Source organism: Oncorhynchus clarkii, chromosome 32, assembly GCF_045791955.1.
Source record: "Oncorhynchus clarkii lewisi isolate Uvic-CL-2024 chromosome 32, UVic_Ocla_1.0, whole genome shotgun sequence".
NCBI lineage: Eukaryota > Metazoa > Chordata > Actinopteri > Salmoniformes > Salmonidae > Oncorhynchus > Oncorhynchus clarkii.
In genome coordinates this window covers 7,889,229-7,911,728 of record NC_092178.1, presented here as the reverse complement: position 1 = coordinate 7,911,728, position 22,500 = coordinate 7,889,229, and the positions used below count along the sequence as shown (strand labels likewise).

At 43.6% G+C, this 22,500-nt stretch overlaps 1 protein-coding gene across 1 annotated transcript in view; it reads left to right on the top strand.

Annotated features, from left to right (window-relative positions):
- The window catches only part of LOC139392147 (gamma-aminobutyric acid type B receptor subunit 1-like), a 157,448-nt gene that overhangs the window by 119,720 nt on the left and 15,228 nt on the right, over window positions 1–22,500 (top strand). The window contains exons 10-14 of the mRNA XM_071139880.1: window positions 2,652–2,802; window positions 11,567–11,699; window positions 12,179–12,295; window positions 19,075–19,182; window positions 22,338–22,431. Coding sequence (XP_070995981.1) covers window positions 2,652–2,802; window positions 11,567–11,699; window positions 12,179–12,295; window positions 19,075–19,182; window positions 22,338–22,431 — 603 coding nt within the window. The remainder of the gene's footprint in view (window positions 1–2,651; window positions 2,803–11,566; window positions 11,700–12,178; window positions 12,296–19,074; window positions 19,183–22,337; window positions 22,432–22,500) is intronic.

Genomic DNA, 22,500 nt, shown 5'->3' with positions numbered 1-22,500 from the left:
TTGATCTGATTCCATAGGAAGGACTACAGTTGATCAACCCCATAGGAAGGACTACAGTTGATCTGATTCCATATAGCATAAAATGAGATCCTATGTTTACGGTTGCAATGCTCCCCTGATCTACTGAATAACATGTGATACCAACACACCAAGCACTGAACTATGGATGTGCCAAATGCCACCCTATTCGCTATATAGTACACTACTTTAGACCAGAGCCCTATTCCCTATATAGTGCACTACTTTAGACCAGAGCCCTATTCCCTATATAGTGGTACTACTATAGACCAGAGCCCAATTCCCTATATAGTGGTACTACTATAGACCAGGACCCATAGTGCCCTAATTAGGGATATAGAGTGTCATTTGGGTCACACATTATACCACTGCAAGTTAGTGGCCCAAGCTAAACCATCACGTTTACAGCTTCACACATTCCTGGAACACTGAAACACAGTGAAGCATGCAGAGACCATATAATTATATAAAACACGTGAACTACAGGAGCTGTATGGCAGAGACACAACCACATTCCCATCCCACCACAACAGTGATGATCTTAAAGCTATATTTTTAGTGCCAATTGCCATTTTATACTACAGTGTATTTCCTACATATCCATGGCTGGAAATGGGAGCTGTGTGTTTGTGGTTAGCTTACCACTGCTGCTCTGTAATGCTATCAGATCACTGAAGGAGAGATAGAAGCCTGATAGACATCTGTCTCTCTCTCTCTCGCTCCCGCTCTCTGACTCTCTCTCTCGCGCTCTCGCTCCCGCTCTCTGTCTTTATCTCTCTGTGATTCCTTCTCTCTCCCTCTCCCCCTCTCTTTCTTTATATACATATATCTCTCTCTTTCTCTTTCTGTCTCTCTCTCTCTCAACTCTCCCTTCATCTCTCCCTCTCTCCCTCCTGCTGTGTCTGATGCAGACTCCGATACAGTCAGAGAAAAAGGACTAGGCTGGACAACACATTTCACTTAAGTCATGTAGCTACCTAGAACTGGGTCCCTGCTATTGCTCTCTTTCTCTCTCTTTCATTTCCCGTCTTAACTCGGTTTCTCTCTTTCTCTCCCAAAGCATCTAATTTGTCTTGCTATTTCTAGCCCTCCTCTTTCCTCCCTCCTCTTTCCTCCCTCCTCTTTCCTCCCTCCTCTTTCCTCCCTCCTCTCATCCCTGTTATTTTATCCTATCACTATTTCTCTCTTCCCCTTTCTCTCTTTGTGTTTAATCTCCATGAACCATCAGCCCACTTTCCATTGGCTGTGGTCCCATATTGCTTTTAATCCCGGTGCTGGGTTTGTGTGCTGTCTGTGTGTGCCTGCCACCCTTGTCTTTGATATGAACGCTGGGTGAACCCAATCCTGCATGGTGGAATGTCTTTGATATGAACACAGTGACAGATAGAACCATCCACTTAGTGCCTGGGATGCTATGTACATGTTAATTTCTCTCTCTCTCTCTCTCTCTCTCTCTCTCTCTCTCTCTCTCTCTTTCACCTATCACTTTCTAGCTCCCTTCATATACCTCTACCTCCTCCTTCATCCCTACATCTGTCTACCTCCATCACTCTCCCATCCCCTGTTTCCTGTCCCTCCATCTCTCTCCCTCTCTGTCCCTGTCCCTGTCCCTGTCCCTCCATGTCTCCCTCTCTCTCCCTGTCCCTCTGTCTCTATCCCTCTCTCTCCCTGTCCCTCCATGTCTCCCTCTCTCTCCCTGTCCCTCTGTCTCTATCCCCCTCTCTCCCTGTCCCTCCATCTCTCTCCCTCTCTCTCCCTGTCCCTCCATCTCTCTCCCTCTCTCTACCTGTCCCTTCATGTCTCCCCTTCTCTCCCTGTCCCTCCATCTCTCTCCCTCTCTCTCCCTGTCCCTCCATGTCTCACCCTCTCTCCCTGTCCCTCCATCCCTCTCCTTCTCTCTCCTTGTCCCTCTGTCTCTATCCCTCTCTCTCCCTCTGTCTCTATCCCTCTCTCTCCCTGTCCCTCTATCTCTCTCCCTCTCTCTCCCTGTCCCTCTGTCTCTATCCCTCTCTCTCCCTGTCCCTCCATGTCTCCCCCTCTCTCCCTGTCCCTCCATCTCTCTCCCTCTCTCTCCCTGTCCCTCCATGTCTCACCCTCTCTCCCTGTCCCTCCATCTCTCTCCTTCTCTCTCCTTGTCCCTCCATGTATCCATCTCTGTCCCTGTCCCTCCATCTCTCTCCTTCTCTCTCCCTCCCTCCCTCTTTCCAACCCTACCTCTCTCCCTGTCACTCCCTCCCCCTGGCCTGCAAGGGTTTCTGTCCATCAGTTGTGATGTTAAATCGAGATCTTGACTCTCTGTGGTCACTAAAGAACCCATGGCACTCATAAGAGTAAGGGTTGTGAACCCTGGTGTCCTGGCTTTAGTCTCATCCTGACCAACATACTTCCTTGGACACCTAATCATCCCTAACTTCCAACGGGCTTGTTCTACCTCCGCAAGTCTTTCTCTGGTCAATGCTATAATGAGATTGTATTCTCATTCAATTTACTTGAAAAAAAAAGAATTTCATTCATTATAATAATGATCTCTCTCCTCTCCTCTCCCCTCCTCTCCTCTCCTCTCCTCTCCTCTCCTCTCCTCTCCTCTCCTCTCCTCTCCTCTCCTCTCCTCTCCTCTCCTCACCCCCCCGCAGGTCCAGGCCCCCCAGCAGATCAGACGGTGGTTATCGAGGAGTTTAGGTTCCTCTCTCAGAAGCTCTTTGTCTCTGTGTCTGTGTTTGCTGGACTGGGGATTCTACTGGGAATAGTGTGTCTCACATTCAACATCTACAACAGCAATGTCAGGTACTCAAAAACCTGTGTGTGTATGGGAGGGTGGTGGTGACTGTGTGTGTGTGTGTGTGTGTGTGTGTGTGTGTGTGTGTGTGTGTGTGTGTGTGTGTGTGTGTGTGTGTGTGTGTGTGTGTGTGCATACAGCATTTTTCTATCCCATTTTCTAAACTGTTTGGATGTGGGAAATACAGTGATTCAGAAAATATAATTTATTCTCCTAAACCCATCCGAACACCTTGATGAAAAAAAAAGCATAGACCAGCATAGGCAGGTGACCAGTCTTCATTGTGTTTTTTCACTGGTGACTAGCCTTCGTTGTGTTTTTCACTGGTGACTAGCGTTCATTATGTTTTTCACTGGTGACTAGCCTTCGTTGTGTTTTTCACTGGTGACTAGCGTTCATTATGTGTTTTACTGGTGACTAGCCTTCGTTGTGTTTTTCACTGGTGACTAGCGTTCATTATGTTTTTCACTGGTGACTAGCCTTCGTTGTGTTTTTTCACTGGTGACCAGCCTTTGTTGTGTTTTTCACTGGTGACTAGCGTTCATTATGTGTTTCACTGGTGACTAGCCTTCGTTGTGTTTTTCACTGGTGACTAGCGTTCATTATGTGTTTCACTGGTGACCAGCCTTCGTTGTGTTTTTCACTGGTGACTAGCCTTCGTTGTGTTTTTCACTGGTGATTAGCCTTCGTTGTATTTTTCACTGGTGACTAGCCTTCGTTGTATTTTTCACTGGTGACTAGCCTTCGTTGTGTTTTTCACTGGTGACTAGCATTCATTATGTGTTTCACTGGTGACTAGCCTTCGTTGTGTTTCACTGGTGACTAGCCTTCGTTGTGTTTCACTGGTGACTAGCCTTCGTTGTGTTTCACTGGTGACTAGCCTTTGTTGTGTTTTTCACTGGTGACTAGCCTTCGTTGTGTTTTTCACTGGTGACTAGCCTTCGTTTTGTTTCACTGGTGACTAGCCTTCGTTGTGTTTCACTGGTGACTAGCCTTTGTTGTGTTTCACTGGTGACTAGCCTTCGTTGTGTTTCACTGGTGACTAGCCTTCGTTGTGTTTCACTGGTGACTAGCCTTCGTTGTGTTTCACTGGTGACTAGCGTTCATTATGTGTTTCACTGGTGACTAGCCTTCGTTGTGTTTTTCACTGGTGACTAGCATTCATTATGTGTTTCACTGGTGACTAGCCTTCGTTGTGTTTCACTGTTGACTAGCCTTTGTTGTGTTTCACTGGTGACTAGCCTTCGTTGTGTTTCACTGGTGACTAGCCTTCGTTGTGTTTCACTGGTGATTAGCCTTCGTTGTGTTTCACTGGTGACTAGCCTTCGTTGTGTTTCACTGGTGATTAGCCTTCGTTGTGTTTCACTGGTGACTAGCCTTCGTTGTGTTTCACTGGTGACTAGCCTTCGTTGTGTTTCACTGGTGACTAGCCTTCGTTGTGTTTCACTGGTGACTAGCATTCGTTGTGTTTCACTGGTGACTAGCCTTCGTTGTGTTTTTCACTGGTGACTAGCATTCATTATGTGTTTCACTGGTGACTAGCCTTCGTTGTGTTTCACTGTTGACTAGCCTTTGTTGTGTTTCACTGGTGACTAGCCTTCGTTGTGTTTCACTGGTGATTAGCCTTCGTTGTGTTTCACTGGTGACTAGCCTTCGTTGTGTTTCACTGGTGACTAGCCTTCGTTGTGTTTCACTGGTGACTAGCCTTCGTTGTGTTTCACTGGTGACTAGCCTTCGTTGTGTTTCACTGGTGACTAGCCTTCGTTGTGTTTCACTGGTGACTAGCGTTCATTATGTGTTTCACTGGTGACTAGCCTTCGTTGTGTTTTTCACTGGTGACTAGCATTCATTATGTGTTTCACTGGTGACTAGCCTTCGTTGTGTTTCACTGTTGACTAGCCTTTGTTGTGTTTCACTGGTGACTATCCTTCGTTGTGTTTCATTGGTGACTAGCCTTCGTTGTGTTTCACTGGTGATTAGCCTTCGTTGTGTTTCACTGGTGACTAGCATTCGTTGTGTTTCACTGGTGACTAGCATTCGTTGTGTTTCACTGGTGACTTGCCTTCATTGTGTTTCACTGGTGATTAGCCTTCATTGTGTTTCACTGGTGACTAGCCTTCGTTGTGTTTCACTGGTGACTAGCCTTCGTTGTGTTTCACTGGTGACTAGCCTTCGTTGTGTTTCACTGGTGACTAGCCTTCGTTGTGTTTCACTGGTGACTAGCCTTCGTTGTGTTTTTCACTGGTGACTAGCGTTCATTATGTGTTTCACTGGTGACTAGCCTTCGTTGTGATTTCGCTAGTGACAACCATTTGTGTTTTTGCTGGTGACGAGACCGTAAGGAAAGAGGGTAGTGCGTACAGCCCAGTACGTCAGTGGGGCCAAGCTTCCTGCCATCCAGGACCTCTATACCAGGCGGTGTCAGAGGAAAGCCCATAAAATTGTCAGACTCCAGCCACCCTAGTTATAGACTGTTCTTTCTGCTACCGCACGGCAAGCGGTACCGGAGCACCAAGTCTAGGTCCAAAAGGATTCTTAACATCCTCTACCCCCAAGACATAAGACTGCTGAACAATTAATCAAATGGCCACTGGACTATTTACATTGACCCCCCCCCCCCCCCCCTTTGTTTGTACACTGCTGCTACTCGCTGTTTATTATCTATGCACAGTCACTTTACCTCTACCTACATGTACATGTTACCTCAATAACCTGTACCTCTGCACATTGACTCGGTACCGGTACCCCCTGTATATAGCCTCATTATTGTTATTTTATTGTGTTACTTTTTATTTTATTTTATACTTTAGTTTTAGTAAATATTTTCTTAACTCTATTTCTTGAACTGCATTGTTGGTTAGGGGCTTTGTAAGTAAACATTTCATGGTGAGGTCTACATGTAGTGGTCTGGGTGTAGCTGGTGCAGAGGAGTCAGGCGCAGGACAGCAGAGATGAGTAACACAAGGAACTTTACTCAAAATATCAAAATACATTAAGTAACACCAAACCAAACAACAACAAACACGCACAAAAACCACGGGGAAAACACAGAGGGTTAAATAATGAACATGTCATTGGGGAATTGAAACCAGGTGTGTAAAACAAAGACAAAACAAATGGAAAATGAAAAGTGGATCGGCGACGGCTAGAAGGCCGGTGACGTTGACCGCCGAACGCCGTCTGAACACGGAGAGGGACCGACTTCGACGGAAGTCGTGACACTACACCTGTTATGTTCGACGTGACAAATACAATTTGACTTGAGGTGAGATGATGACTGGGAATGAAATAATAAAATAATGAAATTGGCCGAAAACCAATGTAATATACACAACAACTGAAATATTTAATTAAAGTAAAGTGAATAAATTATGGTTAATAAGTGATAAGCAGTAATGGGCAGTCACTACCATCATGGGACTTTTATTCATTGTTATATTCTGTGTTGTTACAGAATTCAACCCACATAGTGCATTTAATGTAAAAAAAAAAGTAATGTTTTTAAACCTAAAATGGAAAAAAATGATTTAAAAAAAAACCCAGAAACAACCTCAAAAAGCACAAATTGCTCAGCACTACGTTTTATGAAACCTAAACGCACTATGTAAATAACATGTAAATAACGTTGTAGCAATAACAATAACACCAACCAATACAAATATTCAATATTGCTAATTACAAGTAATGTCCAGCAGCAATAAGGCCGTCCATTGATCGCTCAAAGGAGTCTTCCACCAAAACAAGTCAACACCCTGAACAACGAGCCATGTTGGGTCCAAGTATTTCGGTGGAGGACCAGTGCTGGCAATGTATATCTGAATCAAATACCATCAGGATAGATTGATAGTGATGTTGTTGAATGACAAAAGCCTCTCCAACCTAGCCAGTAGATAATGTGTGCTTTGCATACAAGCCGTGCACAACACTGTTTTGCCTAGGGGGCCCGACCTCCGGGGGGGCCCGACCTCCGGGGTGGCCCGACCTCCGGGGGGGCCCCAAAACAACACACGTTTGTTTAGAGAGAAACATTTGCAGTTTTATAGCTAACCTCGTTTTATTTGACACATTTTACCATGAGGCTTAGATAAAACGTTACTGTAATTCAAAAAAACTAAATTCATGGTTTTATGACGTGTTTGTTACAGGTCTCAGGATTGAGATAAGGAAAACAAATTATGTGTTTCCTGTAGAATAGGAGAACTTATGAGACATGAGAATGTTGGCTGGTTCTCTCAATAGAATTTAATAAACATATTTTTTCCAACGGTCAATTATCTGGTTCATTATAATTTCTTTGTAGAAAAATATAAATTCAGACTTCTCATTATCAAAAGAAAAATATCAGCATAAAACAATATGTACGTGAATATCCTATGTTCAGGCCCTTTAACAGAACATACAGAGCATTAGGAAAGTATTCAGATCACTGGACTTTTTCCACATGTTGTTACATTACAGCCTTATTCTTATTCCCTATAATGACAAAGCGAATAATAGTGAAGACCTCAAAACTGTGAAATAACAAACATGGAATCATGTAGTAACCAAAAAAAAGAAACAAATCAGAGATATATTTTATATTTGAGATTCTTCAAATAGCCACCCTTTCCCTTGATGACCGCTTTGCACACTCTTGGCATTCTCTCAACCAGCTTCACCTGGAATGCTTTTCCAACAACCTTGAAAGAGTTTATTCTACAATGTAGAAAATAGTTAAAAAAAATAAAGAAAAACACTTGAATGAGTAGGTGTTCTAAAACCTTCGACCGGTAGTGTATATATTTAAATATTTCCAATTCCTTACAACAACAAAAACATGTTACATGTAATCTTTTGGTTCAACCATAATGCATAGTAAGCATCATCAACCGGGGGAACATATTTGGTGTACTCTGATAAGCTGTAGAAAGAATACATTCATCTACAAGACCTGTTTACTGAAAATATAATTGGTCACAAGAAAGGGCATGAGATCAAAAGTCCATATTCAGACCACTAGGGGTCAATGTTTTTAAATTGGATATCCTGTAGGCCTCCCTCTGCAGTAGTAGGATCTCCATGTTACCTCCTCTCCTTGGTAGAGCAACATGCTCAATGCCTGTATATTTGAGGGAGAAGATGGGATGTTTTCGGATGTTCACTGGACCTGATGACTTTGATCATTGAACAATTAAAAAAAAAAGGATATTACAGAGATCGACACAATTCATAGTAAGCTCTACTTTTTATTTTTTATTTTAATTTCACCTTTATTTAACCAGGTAGGCCAGTTGAGAACAAGTTCACATTTACAACTACGACCGACGAGACGAGCTTAATGATCCTATCGAACCGGATGATCTTATTAAGAGTAATGCTGGATATAATATACCTCCGGCGAGATCCTGAAGAAACCACCAAACAGGAAGAGACAAGCCGTTGACAGACGCAGAGTCCCTCTGTCAGACCATCTTAACAGTTTTCGATCAATTCATTCTCATCAACCTAGTAATTACGACACACCCCTCCCTCTCTATTGTCATCGGTTGCACTAATTATTAGACTGTTGATCTACATAACCTGGTTCAAGAATTCATGACATTATCCTGAAGAAACGTTGGTGTTTTTATTTACCCTATAAATTACTGGGAGGTTAAACATATGTATAACATATAAGAATATAACATATTCTCTTAGTTTTTATAGCTTTGAAATCTAAGTTAACAATAATTCATTTTGGAAAAATTATATGAATTGTCATATTAGGCATAACAACATTTTTTTTGTCCCAGTTTATGCTAGGCACATTGTTTCCTTATATAGTACTTATATGAAGGCAGAAACATTTTGTTTCCTTGCTAAAAAATAAATAAATACATTTTATAAAAATCGGAGAAGTGAGAAGCAAAGCAACATTAAGGCAACTTTATAACAGCTGACCCTGTCACGGATCCTTCTGGAACTGTGTCATTACACACACCTGGTCCCCATTCCCACGGATTGTAATTTGCATAAATGTGCCCTTTAGTTCACCATTGGGCTGTTGATTATTGTTACAATGCCTGTTGGTCATGTGAGTACCTGTGCTGTGTTGTTTTTTGGCTTTCGTGCCCTTGTGGATTGTGCAGGTGATTACGGGTCTGGTCCCGTGTGGTATCATTGTGCAGATGATTACAGGTCTCGTCCCGTGTGGTATCATTGTGCAGGTGATTACAGGGTCTGGTCCCGTGTGGTATCATTGTGCAGATGATTACGGGTCTGGTCCCGTGTGGTATCATTGTGCAGGGGATTATGGGTCTGGTCCCGTGTGGTATCATTGTGCAGGTGATTACGGGTCTGGTCCCGTGTGGTATCATTGTGCGCGTGTGTTATTTATTCGAGGTACTCCTCTCTCTTTTGTTTGGGTCTCAACCCTGTGTTTTTGTGTACGTGTTTGTTTGGTCTTCGTCCCCGTGCCTTTACAAGGCACGCCGTAATTTGGGTAACTAAAACCCCCCTATTATGCATTCCTACGCCCTGTCTCCCAAATATTTTATACCAGCGTGACATGACCCTGTTTTTCCAAATCCAAATCCACCCATTGGCCGCTGAATCTACCTTTTTTAAGATGCCAAAATATAAAATGTTTTCGGTAATTGTTTTCAATATCCAGTAAAAATGTTTATTGCCTGCATTCAACAAGCTTTGGACGAAGCACTTACACACTTACACACTTACACACTTACACACTTATACACTTACACACTTATACACTTACACACTTACACACTTACACAGGTCCGCCATCGCCAAAGTTCACTGAAAGGCTATATTTTAGAAGTGGGCTTGATTTAGTTTTTGTTTTAGTTATTTAAATGTTGTACATTAGAGCAGGACCCCCCGACCCCCCGCAATACCGTTCACGAACTGCAGTCCCCCCAAACGATTCGTCCATCATAACATTCAATAATCAATTCATTGTATTAATTCTTGCACCACGCGATCGGTTATCAATTAATGTATTTTTCTTCTCTGTGCTACCTGCAGCATGATCAATATATTTTCCCACATGATAGACAGTTGCTGGTCGGAGAACGTCTCTGAAGCCCTGAACGTCTCTGAAGCCCTGAACGTCTCTGAAGCCCTGAACCCGAGGAGCGAGTATTAATCCTGCTGTAGAATTCATTGCGGCCAGCAGGTCAAACAAACGACTAAAACGAACGAGTCACTCTGACTCTCGAATCATTTGCAACCTGCACATCACTAGGAATTAACATCACTTTGCAAGCCAGCATAATGTGGTGTGATGCTGGTTTTTCTTTAGCTTATGATGCTCACCAGTGTCCAAAACACAGCGAAGGCTGGTCACCAGTGTCCAAAACACAGCGAAGGCTGGTCACCAGTGTCCAAAACACAGCGAAGGCTGGTCACCAGTGTCCCAAAACACAGCGAAGGCTGTTCACCAGTGTCCAAAACACAGCGAAGGCTGGTTACCAGTGTCCAAAACACAGCGAAGGCTGGTCACCAGTGTCCAAAACACAGCGAAGGCTGGTTACCAGTGTCCAAAACACAGCGAAGGCTGGTCACCAGTGTCCAAAACACAGCGAAGGCTGGTCACCAGTGAAAGAAAACACAGCGAAGGCTGGTCACCAGTGTCCAAAACACAGCGAAGGCTGGTTACCAGTGTCCAAAACACAGCGAAGGCTGGTCACCAGTGTCCAAAACACAGCGAAGGCTGGTCACCAGTGTCCAAAACACAGCGAAGGCTGGTCACCAGTGTCCAAAACACAGCGAAGGCTGTTCACCAGTGTCCAAAACACAGCGAAGGCTGTTCACCAGTGTCCAAAACACAGCGAAGGCTGGTTACCAGTGTCCAAAACACAGCGAAGGCTGGTCACCAGTGTCCAAAACACAGCGAAGGCTGGTCACCAGTGTCCAAAACACAGCGAAGGCTGGTTACCAGTGTCCAAAACACAGCGAAGGCTGGTCACCAGTGTCCAAAACACAGCGAAGGCTGGTCACCAGTGAAAGAAAACACAATGAAGGCTGGTCACCAGTGTCCAAAACACAGCGAAGGCTGGTTACCAGTGTCCAAAACACAGCGAAGGCTGGTCACCAGTGTCCAAAACACAGCGAAGGCTGGTCACCAGTGAAAGAAAACACAATGAAGGCTGGTCACCAGTGTCCAAAACACAGTGAAAGCTGGTCACCAGTGAAAGAAAACACAATGAAGGCTGGTTTGCCAGCATAACCAGCTAGACTATGCTGGTCAGTCCAGCTAGACCAGCTAGACCATGTTGGTCTGCCAGCAGAACCAGTTAGACCATGCTGGTCAGACAATGCTGGTCAGACCTGCGTGACCATTATTCGACCAGCACTGACCTGCCTAAACCAGCATGGACCAACAGGACATTTATACTGGTCTATGCTGTTTTTATGATCAGCAGGGCAGAGCTATCCAATATTCCCACTTCTTCTTGACACATCCTGCGTATATGTTCTTCAGCGTGACTCTTAACAAGGATATTCACATCTCGGTGTGCGAGCTTTGACAGTTATATCCCAAACTTTGTTTGCATTTGTGACAGACAACTAATATCTTCCTGCACTGTGTGGCAGTCTGGGCTTTCTGCATGCTGTGAATGTCTCAGAGATAAAGAGGCTGACTGACAGAGGTATTGTGTAGAGGAAGATTGTGTGTGTGTGTGTGTGTGTCACCATGCATGCGTGTAGAGGGAGATATAGAGCCCGACAGACAGAAATATCAGTGTGTGTGTGTGTGTGTGCGTGCGTGCGTGCGTGCGTCTATGACAGGTACATCCAGAACTCCCAGCCCTACCTGAACAACATGACAGCAGTGGGGTGTATGATGGCTCTGGCTGCTGTCTTCCCTCTGGGCCTCGATGGACACCACGTACACAGGAAGCAGTTCCCCGTGGTCTGCCAGGTACACAGGAAGTACACAGGAAGTGGAGACATACCACTAAAGCAGTGTGGGGAATTTAAGGGTACAGAAAAGCTCTGGGGTGATGTGTTCCCCTAGGTACAGATCCTAACCGTAATCAATAGTAAGGAAAATGTAAAACTGACCCAAGATCAGCATCCGGGGGCAACTTCACACTACACCTACAGCTAACAGGAAGTGAGCCCTACCACTGAGGCATTATAGGGGATTGAGTTTTATGGTAGAATTCTTGTAGGAGGGTAGTTTAGGTCATTATCAATAAATGCCAAATGAAAGTATTGACTTAGACTTTTGAAAATGAATAATTCTTTAATAACTATTATATTTAACACATTAATACATTTGACAATGTATTTTTATTTGTTTTGCCACACCAGTTACGTAAGGGCATCGTTATTGTTTAATAAATGCACAGACACAATTCATTATTGATATTTCTTTCCCCTATTCCCCCTGGCCAGTTCCGTCTGTGGCTGCTTGGCCTGGGCTTCAGCCTGGCGTACGGTTCTATGTTCACGAAGATCTGGTGGGTCCACACCGTCTTCACCAAGAAGGACGACAAGAAGGAGAAGAGGAAGGTAAATAACCCTGGCTCCCCTGTCTCATCTGGCTCCCCTGTCTCCCCTGTCTCCCCTGTCTCCCCTGTCTCCCCTGGCTCCCCTGGCTCCCCTGGCTCCCCTGTCTCCCCTGTCTCCCCTGGCTCATCTGGCTCCCCTGGCTCCCCCGTCTCCCCTGTCTTCCCTGGCTCCCCTGTCTCCGCTGGCTCCCCTGGCTCCCCTGGCTCCCCTGGCTCCGCTGGCTCCCCTGGCTCCCCTGGCTCCCCTGGCACCTCAGGGAAAGATAAAGCCCATTACTGAATATATATGACTGCTATCCTTAGCAGTAGAGTAGCAGTAGAGGCCTCCCTGGGGAGATTATATTATGGAAAGCCATGTCAAAATTGATTGAGTTCACTTATAATCACTTGCTTGTCCTGAGACTGTTTTACTCCAGTCAGCCAGCCAGCCATTCAGCCAGCCATTCATCCAGCCAGCCAGCCATTCAGCCAGCCAGTCAGCCAGTCAGCCAGCCAGCCATTCAGCCAGCCATTCAGCCAGCCATTCAGCCAGCCAGCCAGCCATTCAGCCAGCCAGCCAGCCAGCCAGCCATTCAGCCAGCCAGCCAGCCATTCAGCCAGCCAGCCAGCCATTCAGCCAACCAGTCAGCCAGCCAGCCATTCAGCCAGTGTTTCAGCCATCCATTCAGCCAGTCAGTCAGCCAGCAACCAGCCAGCCAGTCAGCCAGCAACCAGCCAGCCAGCCATTCAGCCAGCGTTTCAGCCATCCATTCAGCAAGCCAGCCAGTCAGCCAGCCAGTCAGCCAGCCAGTCAGCCAGCCATTCAGCCAGCCAGTCAGCCAGCAACCAGCCAGCCATTCAGCCAGCCAGCCAGCCAGCAACCAGCCAGCCATTCAGCCAGCCAGTCAGTCAGCAACCAGCCAGCCATTCAGCCAGCCAGTCAGCCAGCAACCAGCCAGCCATTCAGCCAGACAGGCCACCTACTCAGAGCTTGCGTCCCAAATAGCACCCTATTCCCTATATAGTGCACTACTTTTGGCCAGGTCCCATAGGGTGTCCCACAAAGTAGTGCACTAAGAGTATAGGGTGCCATATGGGACGTAGGCAGAAGGCTAGAGAGAGATGTTCTGCCTAGCGCCGAGGACGCCAAATGATGCTCTCTGTTATTGAAACGTTGTGACTTTGAATTCCTTTGTGCCTTTGTTCCCTCCCCATTCAACAACGGCGTTGTTATTCTTTTTCTTTTTTTGGGGCGTTGTGTAAGATAATTATCGGGAAAGGCTTTGGGATTTAAGGAACCTTCTGTAAAAGGATATTATGCTCATGGAAAATTGAGTGCGTGGGATAAATATGTTTTTATTTCTAGTGGATAATAGGTTCAAAATGAATTTTCTTCTCGTGCTAGGTGATCCTCTGCGCTTGCTAGGTTCCAGACATTTACACCGTATCTTAGATGTGAGGCACCTTTAAAGCTTCAAATCGACTTCCGTGTTTTCCAATGGTACTGAATGACTGATCTTGTTATCTACTAGATAGAAGAATTACTCATACTGTTATCTACTTCATAGGACAATTACTGATACAGTACATAGTGTTATTTACTAGATAAAATAATGACTCATACATGCTTTGCTTTATCTTGGCCAGGTCGCAGTTGTAAATGAGAACTTGTCCTCAACTGGCCTACCTGGTTAAATAAAAATAATACATTTTAAAAATCTTGCCACCTTCTTCGGTATCGGTGTCCCTTCCAAGGGACAACGCTTGAGCTAAAGTAGGCTAATGCGATCAGCATGAGGTTGTAAGTAACAAGAACATTTCCCAGGACCTAGACATGTTTGATATTGGCAGAAAACTTAAATTCTTGTTAATCTAACAGCACTGTCCAATTTACAGTAGCTTTTACAGTGAAATAATATTTTTTGAGGAGAGTGCACATGAAACATGAAAAGTTATTAAAACCTCTTACTTCTACCCCCTCCTTTTTCGAAAATTCTGTTAAAAATCGCGCAACTTTTCAGCGTCCTGCTACTCATGCCAGGAATATAGTATATGCATATGATTAGTATGTGTGGATAGAAAACACTCTGAAGTTTATAAAACTGGTTAAATCACGGCTGTGACTATAACAGATCGTGTGTTTCATTGAAAAACGCAAGAAAAACTGCTCTCTGAAAGCTAAAAATAATTTCCATAAGTCACTTCCACCAGTTGTTAAAAGAGAACAGAATTTAATGGCGATCTGCCTGAAATTCATACAAATTCCGCACGATGGCGCCATTGTCCTGATTTTCAATTGAATTAATTGTTGGAAAATCCTTCTATCTGACCTCCAGTTTCCCAGTCTTCACCCGGATGCAGTTGAGGAAGATATTAGAAGCCATTGTTTTTGCAAGTGAAGACCTATTGAAAAGACATCGCCCTGTAATCATTTTGATAGATTATAAACGTTTACTAATACCTAAAGTTGGATTACAAAAGGATTTCGAAGTGTTTTGTGAAAGTTTATCGTCGACTTTTTTAATTTTAAAAAATTACGCAGCGTTTAAAAACGATGATTTTTTTCTGAATGACACAGCTCCCATACAAAGCTATTTTGGGTATATATGGACCGATTTAAACGAAAAAAAGACCCAATAGTGATGTTTATGGGGCATATAGGAGTGCCAAGAAAGAAGCTCGTCAAAGGTAATGAATGTTTTATATTTTATTTCTGCGTTTTGGGTAGCGCCGGCTACCGCAAAATCTGTTGTTTACGTGTCGTGCTGGCATTTTGGGGGGTGCATGCTATCAGATAATAGCTTCTCATGCTTTCGCCGAAAAGCATTTTAAAAATCTGACTTGCTGGCTAGGTTCACAACGAGTGTAGCTTTAATTCAATACCCTGCTTGTGAATTTTGATCAAAGATTGAGTTGTAACGAGTACATTTAGCATTTAGCGTAGCGCATTTGCATTTCCAGGGGCATACTTGAGACGTCTGCGTCTCAAGTATGCTCAAGAAGTTAATAAACAAATTAGGCACATTTGGACAATCTTGATACACAATTTTGAACAGAAATGCAATGGTTCTTTGGATCAGTCTAAAACTTTGCACATGCACTGCTGCCACCTAGTGACCAAAACCTGAATTGCACCTGGGCTGGAATAATACATTATGGCCTTTCTCTTGCATTTCAAAGATGATGGTAAAAAAAATAATACAAAAGAACGGTTCATTTTTTTGTATAATATTTTACCAGATCTATTGTGTTATATTCTACAACATTCCTTTCACATTTCCACAAACTTCAAAGTGTTTCCTTTCAAATGGTATCAAGAATATGCATATCCTTGCTTCAGGGCCTGAGCTACAGCCAGTTAGATTTGGGTATGATATTTTAGGCAAAAATCCTTATATATCCTTTATATCAACAGCAGTCAATTATTAATTGTCACCTTGGGCGTGGCCACTTAGTGAGCATAGTTTACTTATGAAAATAATTCTCTCATTTAGAAGCTAAAATTACATTTAATATTTTCAACCATAGTTTCATATTTAAACATTTAAATTGTACAACTATTCCATGTGAGTCTGATAACTATAATGTGTAGACTTTCCAACATACAATTTATGTCGTCCTGTCATCAGTAATAATGTCTCAGACGACAACTGATCTGACATCATATTCTTTACGTACCAACGGACACTTTCAACTGGTTGGAGTACAGAAATATTGCACCTTTCCCCAACCTTTTGATGTTACCAGACTCTCTCTATGTTACCAAAGGGCTTTCTATTCTCACCAAAGGGCTTTCCATTCTCACCAAAGGGCTTTCCATTCATTCTGTAGAGTGTAGAGAAAAGTGGGAGAGGTATTTATGGGGGGTCATGAACCTCACCCAACAGGGCAACGTCATGACAACTAGATACAAGATTGACTCACACATCTTGTTATCTACTAGATAGAAGATTGACTCACACATCCTGTTATCTACTACGTAGAATATTGACTCACACATCTTGTTATCTACTAGATAGAAGATTGACTCACACATCTTGTTATCTACTACATAGAAGATTGACTCACACATCCTGTTATCTACTAGATAGAAGATTGACTCACACATTTTGTTATCTACTACATAGAAGATTGACTCACACATTTTGTTATCTACTACATAGAAGATTGACTCACACATCTTGTTATCTACTAGATAGAAGATTGACTCACACATCTTGTTATCTACTACATAGAAGATTGACTCACACATCTTGTTATCTACTAGATAGAAGATTGACTCACACATCTTGTTATCTACTACATAGAGGATTGACTCACACATCTTGTTATCTACTACATAGAAGATTGACTCACACATCTTGTTATCTACTAGATAGAAGATTGACTCACACATCTTGTTATCTACTACATAGAGGATTGACTCACACATCTTGTTATCTACTAGATAGAAGATTGACTCACACATCTTGTTATCTACTACATAGAAGATTGACTCACACATCTTGTTATCTACTAGATAGAAGATTGACTCACACATCTTGTTATCTACTACATAGAGGATTGACTCACACATCTTGTTATCTACTGCATAGAAGATTGACTCACACATCTTGTTATCTACTAGACAACAAGCTGGGGGCGGCAGGTAACCTAGTGGGTAGAGCGTTGGACTAGTAACCAAAAAGGTTGCTGGATCAAATCCCCGAGCTGACAAGGTGACAATATGTCTTTCTGCTCCTGAACAAGGCACTTTAACTAGGCCGTCATTGTAAAATAAGAATTTGTTCTTCACTGACTTTCCTATTTAAAGAAAGGTTCAATAAAAAAAAGATAGAAGATTGACTCACACATCTTGTTATCTACTACATAGAGGATTGACTCACACATCTTATCTACTACATAGAAGATTGACTCACACATCTTGTTATCTACTAGATAGAAGATTGACTCACACATCTTGTTATCTACTACATAGAAGATTGACTCACACATCTTGTTATCTACTGCATAGAAGATTGACTCACACATCTTGTTATCTACTACATAGAAGATTGACTCCAAAATCTTGTTATCTACTACATAGAAGATTGACTCACACATATTGTTATCTACTACATAGAAGATTGACTCACACATCTTGTTATCTACTAGATAGAAGATTGACTCACACATCTTGTTATCTACTACATAGAAGATTGACTCCAAAATCTTGTTATCGCGTGTGGACTTCATATACCTCCTCTTCTTTATCGTTCTGCTTACTATGAGGGTGATAAATAGTATTCGCTACAAAGCTTTAATCCTCTTGTATAAATGCACCAAAATCAATATTACATTTACGCTATTCGTTCTTTGTCTCTCCTTGCTTAGTTTTTTTGTTTCAAACGGTTTCGCAAAATATATTTCTTATTTTTCCATCAGTACTGCCAATAGAGCGCTGGTTGTGGGTGTTGATTCGAGACACAACCTCGTTGTCTATTTGAATGGTGCGGTTCAACCAGTTTGCTTTTTGGGGGCAGATAGAATTGGCCTCTTAGTAATGGATCATTGTTTTCTCGTCAAGCTCAGGCTCCAGTCTATTTATGTCGTTGTTAATCTCTCACAGTCAAACCAAACAGATGCAGGTGTGGGACTTTATCCCCTGTGTTCATCCAGCCAAATGTGCTTCCAAAATGGCACCCTGTTCCTTATATAGCACCCCTGGTCAACAGTAGTGTACTGACTATATCCCTGGTCAACAGTAGTGTACTGACTATATCCCTGGTCAACAGTAGTGTACTGACTATATCCCTGGTCAACAGTAGTGTACTGACTATATCCCTGGTCAACAGTAGTGTACTGACTATATATCTGGTCAACAGTAGTGTACTGACTATATCCCTGGTCAACAGTAGTGTACTGACTATATCCCTGGTCAACAGTAGTGTACTGACTATATCCCTGGTCAACAGTAGTGTACTGACTATACCCCTGGTCAACAGTAGTGTACTGACTATACCCCTGGTCAACAGTAGTGTACTGACTCTAGAGGAGTGGTCTAGTGAGGTAGAGGGTTGGTCTAGTGAGATAGAGGGGTGGTCTAGAGGAGTGGTCTAGTGAGGTAGAGGGGTGGTTTAGAGGGGTGGTCTAGTGAGGTAGAGGGGTGGTTTAGAGGGGTGGTCTAGTGAGGTAGAGGGGTGGTCTAGAGGGGTGGTCTAGTGAGGTAGAGGAGTGGTCTAGAGGAGTGGTCTAGTGAGGTAGAGGGGTGGTTTAGAAGGGTGGTCTAGTGAGGTAGAGGGGTGGTTTAGAGGGGTGGTCTAGTGAGGTAGAGGGGTGGTCTAGAGGAGTGGTCTAGTGAGGTAGAGGGGTGGTTTAGAGGGGTGGTCTAGTGAGGTAGAGGGGTGGTCTAGAGAGGTAGAGGGGTGGTTTAGCAGGTCTATATAGGGAACCAAAGTAGTGGTCTAGTGAGGTAGAGGGGTGGTCTAGTGAGGTAGAGGGGTGGTCTAGTGAGGTAGAGGGGTGGTCTAGTGAGGTAGAGGGGTGGTCTAGTGAGGTAGAGGGGTGGTCTAGAGGAGTGGTCTAGTGAGGTAGAGGGGTGGTCTAGAGGAGTGGTCTAGTGAGGTAGAGGGGTGGTCTAGTGAGGTAGAGGGGTGGTTTAGCAGGTCTATATAGGGTACCAAAGTAGTGGTCTAGTGAGGTAGAGGGGTGGTTTAGCAGGTCTATATAGGGTACCAAAGTAGTGGTCTAGTGAGCCAATAAGGTGTCATTTAAGACACGGCCTAACTGACAAGTCCTCCTGTATCCCATGATTCCTTGCAGCACCTGGAGCCGTGGAAACTCTACGCCACCGTGGGGGTGCTGCTGGTCATCGACGTCCTGTCACTCATGATCTGGCAAATAGTGGATCCTCTACACATCACTGTGGAGGTATGAGTCATGACTCAATGTCTCAATGTCCTCCTCTTTCTCTATCTCTATCTCGATGGCGCCTCTCTTCTCTCTTCTTCTCTCTCTCTTTCGCTGGCGCCTCTCTTCTCTCTTCTTCTCTCTCTCTTTCGTTCTCTCTCTATCTCGATGGGTCCTCTCTTCTCTCTTCTTCTCTCTCTCTTTCGTTCTCTCTCTATCTCGATGGGTCCTCTCTTCTCGCTTCCTCTCTCTCTCGCTTTCGCTCTCTCTCTATCTCGATGGGTCCTCTCTTCCTCCTCTCTGTCTCCTCTTTTCTCTTCGCTGGTCTCTTCCTCTTCCTGTTTGTTTTCGGAGATGCATCAGCATCGATTAGCTCCTTACTATATCAAGATTAGTCGAAGAATGAGTTTATTGTGAATTTATAAAAAATCATATTTTAAAATATAAGGATGAGAGAAAAGGTGGTCCATATAAAGAATATTGTAATCATACCTCAACTACAATGGGCAGGATAGAGTGTATGTGTTTACACTCAATGCTCTGGATAATCTGTACGTGGCTATAGTGAATCTATAATGAATCTATAAAAATGTGTATATACACTACCAGTCAAAACTGGACACACCTACACATTACAGGGTTTTCCTTTTTTGTTTTAGTATTTTCTACATTGTAGAATAATAGTGAAGACATCATATATGGAATCATGAAGTAACCAAAAAAGTGCTAAAAAATATATTTTATATTTGAGATTCTTCAAAGTAACCACCCTTTGCCTTGATGACAGCTTTGCACACTCTTGGCATTCTCTCAACCAGATTCATGAGGTAGTCACCTGGAATGCATTTCAATTAACAGGTGTGCCTTGTTAAAAGTTCATTTGTCAATTTTCTTTCCTTAATAATGCGTTTGAGCCAATCAGTTGTGTTGTGATAAGGTAGGGGTGGTATACAGAACATAACCCTATTTGGTAAAAAAACAAGTCCATATTATAGAAAGAACAGCTGAAATATGCAAAGAGAAATAACAGTCCACCATTACATTAAGACATAAAGGTCAGTTTATCCGGAAAATTTCAAGCTCTATGTTGAAACTGTCCCTCATGAGGACCGCCACAGGGACGGAGGACCCAGAGTTACTTCTAAGGCAGAGGATACGTTCATTAGAGTTACCTGTCCCTCATGAGGACCGCCACAGGGACGGAGGACCCAGAGTTACTTCTAAGGCAGAGGATACGTTCATTAGAGTTACCTGTCTCTCATGAGGACCGCCACAGGGACGGAGGACCCAGAGTTACTTCTAAGGCAGAGGATACGTTCATTAGAGTTACCTGTCTCTCATGAGGACCGCCACAGGGACGGAGGACCCAGAGTTACTTCTAAGGCAGAGGATACGTTCATTAGAGTTACCTGTCCCTCATGAGGACCGCCACAGGGACGGAGGACCCAGAGTTACTTCTAAGGCAGAGGATACGTTCATTAGAGTTACCTGTCTCTCATGAGGACCGCCACAAGGACGGCGGACCCAGCGTTACCTCTAATGCAGAGGATACGTTCATTAGAGTTACCTGTCTCTCATGAGGACCGCCACAGGGACGGAGGACCCAGAGTTACATCTAATATAGAGGATACGTTCATTAGAGTTATCTGTCTCTCATGAGGACCGCCACAGGGACGGAGGACCCAGAGTTACCTCTAATATAGAGGATACGTTCATTAGAGTTACCTGTCTCTCATGAGGACCGCCACAGGGACGGAGGACCCAGAGTTACCTCTAATATAGAGGATGCATTCATTAGAGTTACCTGTCTCTCATGAGGACCGCCACAGGGACGGAGGACCCAGCGTTACCTCTAATGCAGAGGATACGTTCATTAGAGTTACCTGTCCCTCATGAGGACCGCCACAGGGACGGAGACCCAGCGTTACCTCTAATGCAGAGGATACGTTCATTAGAGTTACCAGCCTCAGAAATTGCAGCCCAAATAAACTCTTCACAGAGTTCAAGTAACAGAAACATCTCAACATCAACTGTTCAGAGGAGACTGTGTGAATCAGGCCTTCATGGTCGAATTGCTGCAAAGAAACCATTACTAAAGGACACCAATAAGAACAAGAGACTTGATTGGGCCAAGAAACCAGGAAATGTGGAAATCAGTGGAAATCTGTACTTTGGTCTGATTAATTCAAATTTGAGATGTTTGGTTCCAACCTTTGTGTCTTTGTGAGACGTAGAGTAGTTGAACAGATGATCTCCGCATGTGTGGTTCCCACAGTGAAGCATGGAGGAGGTGTGATGGTGTGATGGTGCTTTGCTGGTGACACTGTCAGTGATTTATTTAGAATTCAAGGCACACTTAACCAGCATGGATACTATAGCATTCTGCAGCGATACACCATCCCATCTGGTTTGGGCCTAGTGGGACTATCATTTGTTTTTCAACAGGACAATGACCCAAAACACACCTCCAGGCTGTGTAAGGGCTATTTGACCAAGAAGGAGAGTGATGGAGTGCTGCATCAGATGACCTGGCCTCCACAATCACCTGACCTCAACCCAGTTGAGATGGTTTGGGATGAGTTGGACCACAGAGTGAAGGAAAAGCAGCCAACAAGTGCTCAAGCATATGTGTGAACTCCTTCAAGACTGTTGGAAAAGCATTCCCCATGAAGCTGGTTGAGAGAATGCCAAGAGTGTGCAAAGCTGCCATCAAGGCAAAGGGTGTCAACTTTGAAGAATCTAAAATAGAAAATATATTTTGATTTATTTAACACTTTTTGGGGGGTTACTACATGATTCCATGTGTTATTTTATAGTTTTGATGTCTTCACTATTATTCTACAATGTAGAAAATAGTAAAAATAAAGAAAATAAAAGAAAAAACCTTGAATGTGTGAATTAAACTTTTTGACTGGTATGTGTATGTGTGTGTTCATTATCGACCTAAGGATATAGTCTGTGTCCACCAGGCATGTGTATACTGTAGCCATGACAATAGTGCAGTAGCCTTGAAGATATCCCTCTCTTAGTTTTTCCATTAATCTATAAAACCGTGGCTGAATAGAGGGAGGAAAGTAATCAGAATTGAACCTGTACTATTACTGTTTGTTACTGTTTTATGCGTCTGATATTTACAGTTGAGGGAAATATTCTTCTTCTTCTATTTGTCTGAGTAGAAGTTTGTGAGAGAGGCCCCTAAAGGAGACCTGGATGTTCTGATCCAACCTCTGCTGGAACACTGCAGCTCAGACAAGATGAATACTTGGCTTGGTAAGGAAGGAGGGAGGGAGGGGAGGGAGGGGAGGGGAGGGGAGGGGAGGGAGGGAGGGAGGGAGGGAG